Source organism: Puntigrus tetrazona, chromosome 15 (assembly GCF_018831695.1).
Source record: "Puntigrus tetrazona isolate hp1 chromosome 15, ASM1883169v1, whole genome shotgun sequence".
NCBI classification, from domain to species: domain Eukaryota; kingdom Metazoa; phylum Chordata; class Actinopteri; order Cypriniformes; family Cyprinidae; genus Puntigrus; species Puntigrus tetrazona.
In genome coordinates this window covers 17,094,325-17,104,090 of record NC_056713.1, presented here as the reverse complement: position 1 = coordinate 17,104,090, position 9,766 = coordinate 17,094,325, and the positions used below count along the sequence as shown (strand labels likewise).

The 9,766-nt window shown below is 39.8% G+C and overlaps 1 protein-coding gene across 1 annotated transcript in view; it reads left to right on the top strand.

The window, feature by feature from the left end:
* Positions 1–2,093: 2,093 nt before the first annotated feature.
* The window catches only part of LOC122359261 (RNA-binding protein Musashi homolog 1-like), a 12,654-nt gene continuing 4,981 nt past the window's right edge, over positions 2,094–9,766 (top strand). Inside the window, 6 exon segments of the mRNA XM_043259571.1 lie at positions 2,094–2,453; positions 2,726–2,766; positions 3,657–3,738; positions 3,864–3,948; positions 9,002–9,043; positions 9,144–9,306. Coding sequence (XP_043115506.1) covers positions 2,323–2,453; positions 2,726–2,766; positions 3,657–3,738; positions 3,864–3,948; positions 9,002–9,043; positions 9,144–9,306 — 544 coding nt within the window. The 5' untranslated portion in view covers positions 2,094–2,322.

Genomic DNA, 9,766 nt, shown 5'->3' with positions numbered 1-9,766 from the left:
AAGCTCATTTTTAAGTTCCTTTAAGGACTGAAATATAAATGTGGAATTATATATTTTTTTCTAAATAAATCTTTCTTTTGCCCAAAAACACCTTAACAATTTGATATTCCAGACCATGTCTAACATTCTTCATAATTAACCATACGCTCTGTCCCAAAAGCACTTAACAATAATTTAATTAGAAGAGACGTTCCTAAAACTCTACACATCCTTTAATTATTACCGTCTTATTACTCCTCCAAACATTACTTATCCATTTTTATTCTGTAAAATTCACCACATCAATAAACATCATTAAAGATTTTTGTTTTTAAATATAATTTGAGATTTTTTTAAGTTATTCTTTTTCATAGACCGACAGTGAACGGCAACCAGAGCATTTTTTTATTTTATTTTTATTTACATTCAGTTTTGGCTTCAAAATGCTTGGAATATTGTGTTAAGATTGCTAATATGTTACTTTTATAATATTATTTAGCGGTGCTTTTAGTTGGTGGTTTCGGCCCTGGTCCTCATTTACTTTCGTTGCATGGAAAACGGCAGCAAAAAAACGACATTTCTTATTCCAGGGTGGAAAGAAAAACTGACACGAAAGCGAGCAAATGCTGACAGCGTATATTCATCTCGGGCTGACCCTCTGAGATAAAACACAAATAAACGCGGCATCGATGCACAGAACTGTACCAACTGTATGCAACGGGTGAGGATTAATGTCTTAAATTCACAATGTTGGTACCATATGTTTATGTTCCGCTCTAATTACATTTGTCCACTGCAGGCCCTTAAGTGTGTGAATTAGATAGAATGAGTGCTATGAGTGGGGCAGACGAATCAGGCACATAAATTCACACAGCCAAGCACCGCTTACCCACAATCCTATTATGACATATAAATCTCCAGAAGATCTGGCTAGTCGTAGAGAGCCACTTGGCAATGTGCAGTGGCCTTTTACCACCTCTCATACATGTCAAATTAGGCCATACGGCCAGATAAATCTGTATTGATCTAAGACGGGCCCCCCCAACAACCACCTGCTCACGCTGCACACAGTCAGCGTTTATGACTTATTCACGAAAGAACACATGGATACGGGACAATTTGAAAAGATTACTACCGTGTCTTATATGGAGAACTGAAATCCCACCAAACCAATCAAATGTGTTTTAAAACCATGTGCTGGTTTCAAATAACAGGAAGTAGAAACGATGCGCGTTTCGTGCCATTTTAAGGCAGAAAATGATCTCTTTTCGGACTGAGAATCCGTAAAAGGTGAGAACTCCCGCTTTGCCGCACCTCTATTTGTGAAATTGTTGTTATAGCGATGGTGATATGCTGTGCTGATATGGGCCTCCCCTGGAGAGCGGGTCGGAGCGCTTTCATCAACAGGTGTCAGGAGAGAGAACATGGCACAGAGAGGGACAGATCGGGTTCAGGGCAGATTTGTCGAACATAACCCGAATCGCTAAAAAAAAAAAACTATGAAAATGAAAGCGCAAATCAGAGGAACCTGGAATGCTACTGGGAAACTAAACAGAAGGTTTAGAGACAGACCCTCGTAGGAAAAACCAAGCACGTAGAAACATGGCTTCAAAATGGAAGACACCGGGGATGCTGCAAAAGTCCAACTTTGTTGTGATAACGTTGGGAAAATGCTTTTTAATTTTCGTGAACTGTCAGAAATCAGATGCAGGTGCTGCAGCGGAAAGGCAGTCCTACACGATTTTATTTTAACTTTATTTTCATTCTGATTATTGTCCCTTGATGTTCATTAATGCCTGCTGAAAATGAATGAATTCATTCATTTATGTATGTGTGCAAGTATTTATCAGCTGCTAGCAGCCTGCTATTATTATTGCTACTATTGTTATGTTGTTTTTCATCATCGCCACCACAATCATCATCCTCATCGTTGTTATTATTATTCACGGTAGGCCTGCTCTGTTTTTATTGTATCATTGCAACTTTTGTCTGACACGCTGGGTATTGATTCTTTAATAATTTTGCATGCAATAAACTTCGTGTGACAAAAACAAATGACAAGATAAATAAAGCAATGCTCTTTAATAAAAATGAATGTTCGACAAATAAAGCAATTTTCACAGGTAAATAAACAATAATTAAATGATCAGTCGATCCCTCAAACAGACGCGGGTCGTCATCTTTAACGGTTAACGCGATCGTTTCGGTTCTGATGTCGTCCTCGTGTCACGGAGGAAGGTAATCCACTGACTCCCGGTCAGTTCTCGAGGGCTCCCGTGTTTCACGCCGGGACTGGACCAAGAGAGAGGTGGAGTCTTTGGGCTTTGAGCTCTAACTCACCCCATGCCAATCCCCCTCTCCACACTTTCTGCCTCCTTTCTCGCACCGTACTCGGACGGGATACACAGCCGCGCAATGGAGTCGGAAGGCAGCCAAAGTAACCTGTCCTCCTCGGACTCGCCGCACGACCCCTGGTAAAGAACCTTCCTCCGGTCTCAAAACTTACATTTAAGAGCGCCAGGTCGAAATCAATTTTTTTAAAAAGTAGCTCAACAAAGAGGGAAACGCGTTTTGGCGGTGTCCAGCGCACCTCTCATCCACTCGGATGAGTTTCACTGAGAATCTCTGCCGTTATTTGGGTCTCGGGAGATCTTCTTGACGCGGCTCCGCTGCGTCTTTTCGCTCTTTATGATTCGTACGCGGACGCGCGGCACTTGTTGATCACTTGTTTGTATTGTTTTCACAGTAAAATGTTCATCGGTGGTCTGAGCTGGCAGACTACGCAAGGTGAGTAACGCTTTACTAGCATAAGTATCTGCACATGTCAGACGGAGAGACGGATCTGATTCGCATAAAACACTGAATTGCCGCCTGCTTACGGTCTAAATGAATCCCAAAGGCATTTTCAAGCAGCTACAGAGTCTACGGTAAACTTACAACCTGCCGATCCCATGCAGTTCAATAAGATCTCTCTGAGATTCCTTCAAATCGAGCGGAAATGTGAGAAACGGCTAACAATTGGGGAAGATTTAAGATGGTATGAAGATTTAGACATGTATGCATAGTGTTTCACTGCGTGCAACTAATAAGCAAGTAGCTCTGAATGAAAAAAAAAAAACCCCTCTGCTGGGTTGCTCTGTAATTTGGCTTGATCCTTTGTGCAAAGCCTATACAACAGGTTTAGTTGAGTGAATGGAGAAAGTTTCACCAACTGCTGTCATGCTGTAGGCTGTCCCCAGTATGTAGGACACATTGTTGTTTTGAATTACGCTGAGGTATTGTTCACGGCACAGAACTCCTAATAGCCTTCCTGTCATCTGATTCTGCCAGCTATTATGATCATTTAATAGATGAGCATTTTCATTAGACTTTATCAGCTTGGCGGGCACTGGCTTTCTGTAACTAAAGACCGCATCTGTCGCTAATATCTGTTAGCCTTAATTTTAGAGTTTTTAAAACAAAGCAGATCATCTAAATTTACATAAAAAGCCTTGTATATTGCACTACGTGATGATGACCTCACCTTGTATTTCACAACAACTTCTTAGATCATCTCCACTGATGATGTCATCCATTCAGTGTTGATGCCATCAATGAATAATCTTGGTTTTCCGTAATCTTGTTTGGCTCCTCGCCTTTGACGTTCTGAAATAATTCACCTTCTCTTGCTTTCTCAGAGGGTTTGAAGGACTACTTCTGCAAGTTTGGTGAAGTGAAAGAGAGTATGGTGATGAGAGATCCGGTTACAAAACGCTCGAGGTAAGGGAACAGCCGACCTGACTGGGAAGCGACAACAAACATACAAAAGCTTTTATTATTGACCGTATTGTCCGTTTTCCACAAATGGGTGGAGGTGTTGTAATTTTCATCTCTCTTTCCATTAGGGGTTTCGGATTTGTCACGTTTGTTGACCAAGCTGGTGTGGACAAAGTCCTGGCCCAGTCCAGACATGAGCTGGACTCGAAAACCGTGAGTTTTTATCATCATCTAACTGCGTCTCCCGGGGTTGCGTTGACTAAAACCGCTTCAGATACACATTTTCATTTAGTTTATGTAGCTTTAAGGGGTTTTAGTGCAGTTTCAAATAAATAATTGTTCGAAATCGCAGATGCTTGTGAGGTTTCATGCCTCTTCACGTAGGGTTTTGGTCAAACAATTCGGGAAGATTTGGAGAGAGAGAGAGAGAGCGAGAAAAAGTTCCCATCTCAGCCGTTCCTCAATGAGGTTGTCAGGGAAGCATTCCTATTCTGTGTCAATTGCTATGGTAACTAGGGGACCCGAACAGGGTATGCTGGGAGTTGCTGGGAAGCCTTTGTGGTGCCTTGTCTCAAGAGTGCTCACCAAACACATTGGACTCAAGCGGAATTCAGATTTTTTTTCCCCCAGTGGAAACGAGTCCTAGAATCCTGTGATGCTTCGGTGCTGTTTTTCTAACAGGTGTACAAGGATTTTTAGGCCTTGTTTATGAATGACATTCATCGGATGAATGAAATAGCCGTGATTTTGCAACAAAACGGATTAGTAGATTCGGCAAGAGTGCTAGAAATAGGAAACTTTGAGGCGAGGTTTTGTGTTGCGGTGCATCTATTTGTGAGAGTCTTTGTCGCTGTGCAGAGCAGGCGGGTCCTGGGACAATGGTGCCCGTTGGTTACCATGACGACAGTGGAGTCACCCCCCAGGGGGTCAGTGGGGAGGGAGCATGAGGCCCGAAGGAGAAGAAAAAAACTTTCTCATCTCTCTTTCTCTCTCTCTCTCTCTCTCTCTCTCTCTCTGTTTCTCTCTCTCTCTCTCTCTCTCTGTCTCTCTCTCTGTCTCTCTCCCTCTTCTGAAAGTTTGCACCAGTTCCTCGTTTGGGTGAAAAAGCACCTCTCACTATGGCAACAGGTAGTACGCGGCAAACCACAACGAAACTGTGTGTTTCTGTGCTCAATAAAGTCCTCAACACTGAAGGAAAGGGACTGGAAAAGCCCATCGGACTCAATGAAACTACAGCAAGCGTTTAGAAAGTGTCTCTCAGCTCCAGTCTTCCACAGCCTGGCCGCTTGTGCTGTTTTCTAAGTGCCTCCCCCCTGAGAGAGAGGCAGGCAGAGCCAGGGGAACATGGAGGCCTTTGTCCTGCTTTACCTCTATGACTGTGCCCCTGTGAAGGTGCCTTATGGCTGCTCGCCTGGGCCGACTTTAAACTGGAGATTAGCTTAACGAGCTCAGCGATGGGGCGGTGGAGGAGGGGAGGCCAGGAAAGAGAGAGAAACGTGTGCGGCGCAACTCATAAAAATCACAATTTTAAGTCAGTGGTCTTGGGACGCGCTGTTAAGCGCTCTCGTGGACGGAGCGGGCGTTCTGTGTGCTTGCGTGTTTGAATGTATGTGATTGATACACACCGCCAGCGTTCTGCCGATTGACCCTTAAGGATTGACCTGGTTAGATAAGTCCATTGACTTAAAATAGTTTTGACAGGGGTGGTAATTTTGACTGTTTAAGGACACGGCGCGGTCTGATACTAATTAGACCTATGCTTTTTATTGCGTTTCAGAAATGATGCACGTGTTTTTATTTTTAAAGAAAGCTGTGTCATGCGTTCGTGTTTGCCCAAGATGGAAATTTTGTGAATCAAAGTGTTATTCCCAAAGCCACAGAGAAGTATTGACAGCGTCTGAAAACACCCTTAAAGTAAACACGAATATCAGAATATCAATACAAAGTGTGCATCTGCTGTGCACACTTTAGTACTGAAGTGTATTGCGCTGGGAGTCAAACTTAAAAAGAGGTTTTGACTGTAATATCGAACTTTGGGTCAAATAAGAATACAAAAAGAGTACATATCAGTTTCCAAGATAAAAAAAAATAGGTTCTTAGAAAGGTAGTCTTTCTGTTCATTTCGCTTTCAGATGGTTTTAAAATACTTTTTTTTTAACTTAAGTTTAACATAAGTTTCGATTTAAAAATACAAATTTCTACCCCAGTTTAGAAAATGCTCTCCAAGTATTTTTCTGACATCTTCAATACGTGTGAATATACACATCTTAATCAGTATTGAAAAAAAGTATTTAAAGTATTTAAGTTTTTATTTATTTATTTATTTACCTTTAATTTAGCGGATAAGCTTTTTAAACATTTTAAACGAGCAGTGAAGCAGATTTCTCAAAATGTAATGTAAATAATAGTAATAATAATGAAAATGTGAAAAAAAAAGAAAAAATTAAATTTCTATTTTTGTTTTCTTCATTATGATATCTGGACAGGTGTATCGCCCCGGTATATATTTTAAGAAATTAAAACCGTGCTTACAGTAGAAATGGTCTAATAATTGTATAAATCACATTTTACTGTTTAATACTGACTTAAACAAATGAAGAACCAAAACATGTAGAAGTTGAAGAGGTGTAACCTCATGTCTAAAAGTAATCTGTAAAAAAGTCTGTAGTGGTTAAACTTACAATCCATTGTATGTAAAAATACATACTCACATTTCATATCCATTGTATGCATTTTATCTAATAATTAACGGACAAATAGCAACTGCCATTTCTTTGAACCACTGTGTGATAAAATGCGAAAGATTCAAGACCAAGAACGAGTTTGCTGGTTTTAAGACCGACCGCTAATGTGAATGTATTCCGTGTCTCTGGTGGTTAAACGTACAAGCCCCTACTGAATCCATTACCTTTCAGTGTCTCTCCACTCTCCACTTGGTCAAAACCAACTCTATTGACAATAATCTGTTTTATGTGACCATACATTTTATCCTCAGCTTTCCTCTCATGTGCGTCGTTGGCTGTATGTTGATTTTGTTTGTTTGTGTGTGTGTCTGTTTGTTTGTTTTTGATTGTGCACAGGAGTGGTGCGGCCTCAGCAATGTTGTGGACCGGAGGTGACTATCAGAGTAGTCTAGAAACTATAGACATACTGTAAACCGTAGCCTCTGCATCAGATCTCTGTTCAGATTAGCTTAGCTTCTTCATTTTACTCTCTAGATTCACAAAGAAACTCTCTTACTTGTAGTCTGTTGTATGAAAACAAACGGGCGACTCTGGTGAACTGCCGCAGTTTACCTCAGAGCTGCTAGCTCTTTTAGCGTAGCTCTATTTCGAACCCTCTCTCGGACAGACTAATCATTATTGCTGCTAGCGCTGTACTGCCTTCACTGTCTTCTAGAATTTAACCTCAGTACAGCATGAAGTAGACTAGCGTTTGATAAATAGATGGACTAGACCATAGACTAATATAGAGTATCTTGAGTATCTGTAATCTAGTTTGTCTGCTGTGGCAATGGGTGCTAATCAACATCGAATTTTTTCACACGGTTCATAATAATAAAACAATCCAATGGCATATTAAACTGTTGTTGCTACATTTACACAAGTTTAGCCTTTTAGCAACTTTAACTGTGTTTTAAGTGCAAATATATCAAGGAGCTGGATGCTATTTTGAATTTTTCACAGCTCGTTTTCCGGAAGTAGACACCTATAAGCAATATTCAGATTTTTAGAAAGAAAGAAAAGAAATAGACATGCAAAAACAAACAAACACAAACAAACAAAATATTTTGTTTGGCTGTCAAAAGAGTGTGTGGGTCAAGGATGCTTTTCGTCTCGAGTTTCTGTGCCTTCTTTTGTTTTCCGGCCACTCTTCTTCCAAGGAAACACGGTTGTGGTGTTTCCGAGTGTTTTTCATGTCATCCAGTGATGTTTACAGGAAAGCTGACCCTTCTCTTGTCCAGTCACAGGTGGCCATGACAGCCTCTCCTGTCTAGTCGTACTCATCCGTTTCCATTTGCCTCTCATAGAAACCTGTAAACTTTTCTCCCTGTTTCTCTGCGAACGTCACACTCTCTGATTTAAGGGGTGTTCACACTGACAGCAACAAAGCGACTCCCAAGTATGCCGGTCACATGAGCGGCACTGACCGCTGGCGAAGACTAACAAATCTTTTTATTAATACTGGCTTTGAGGAAAGACTTTACATTGATCAAAAAAGACATTAAAGACACTTATAATGTTACAAAGTATTTATATTTTTGTTCAGCGACGTATCCTAAAAATACTACAATATTAAGCAACACTACTGTTTTTAAAATCAGTAATATTAAAGAATCGTTATAATGTAATATTGTTCTAATCATTTAATAAATTGCATTAGAACGATTTCTGACAGATCATGCCACACTGAATATTGGAGATATGATGCTAAAAATCCAGTTTTGCTATCACAGGGATAAATTGCATTTTTGAATTGCAATAATATTTCACAATATTGCTACCTTTTCGCAGCTGCATGCAGCCTTCTTAAGTCTTAAAAGACTTCTTTGTAAAAGCATTGTACCAAACCCTTAATCTCAGTGTTTATTTATATGCTTATATGCTCAGTTTGTATAGCACTTTCACTTCCAAAATAAGTCTTTTTTTGCATAAACAAACTGAACAACTGAAGATAAATAAATGAAAAATGATTTAAAAATGATTATTATTAATTGTACAAAATAATACATATTAAGTCTATTTCAGTTTAATGCTGCATATAGTATTTTTTCTATAGTCTTTTTTTACATATTTATCTGTTATCAGGTGTTCAAAAACTACAGCCAATTGCGCAGGCAACCAGTAATAATAGGAACTTCTGCAAGTGACCAATAATACAACAACCTGGCAACATCTAGCAATGAAATCACTGTCAGTGTGAATGGAGCATCATTCTCTTCTTAATAGTCAGTTCTCTCTTTAGATGGATCTCCATTTCTTTTACATTTCTCATCACTCTTGTCCTTCTCTGAACTCTGAACTCTGCATGTATGAATGTACCATCATTCTCAGACAGTAAAGTTAATGCAGGGTGCAGTCAGAGCCTTTAAAACACAGAGGCAGATGTCCCTGCAAGCGCAGAGAGACACCAACCGAAACCAGAGCTCAGAGGATGTGAGCTTCTCACCGATGTTCTCATTTATAGTCCTGGGTGTGTTGGTGTCAATCTTCCTCTTTCTCCAGAATTTCTAAACTAGACCTTCTCCTCTCAAACTCTTCTCTAGATTGACCCGAAAGTTGCCTTCCCGCGACGAGCCCAGCCTAAGGTATGTGCCCGACTGGTCCACTTGGTCAAGATGCTTGATTTTATCCAGCTTTTTGTTATTTTTGAAGATCATCTCGTCATTCTCTCTCGCCGTTTTTCAGTTGGTGACTCGGACAAAGAAAATCTTTGTTGGAGGCCTGTCGGTGAACACTACTATTGAAGATGTAAAGCAGTACTTCGACCAGTTCGGAAAGGTAAGTCGTCTTTCTGTAAAACAATCGAAGGGGGTAGCAGGGTGATGAAATAAAATGATAAGCCATGAGAGTACCCCAGTGAAAAATAAATATACTAAAACGCTTTTAAAATACATTTATGTCATGCTAATTACCTGAATGCTCCAAATACATTATATATATACTTAATGAAAATACCCCACAATTGCCCTTTTGGTGTATACTGGTGTACTTAATGTCTGCTAAATTAGAACAACCAGCCTAACTTTACACTTAATGCACTTTCATTGTGCAGAAGCAGTGCAGAAGTCAATCTAAAGATGCTATTGCAAATATACTTTAGGTACACTTGAAATGTCTTGAATTTTAAGGCAATATTATTTAAAAATCATACAATGCTCACCAATAGTGACATTAAAATACGTTTTAGGTTTAATATTAAGAAGTGTGTATTGTCAACAAGTTTAACTCCAGAAAAGTTTAAGTATAATTTTTCTATCTAAGTCTCAAGTGATGTCTGTATGTCAAAAGATTTGAACTGTACTTAGCAT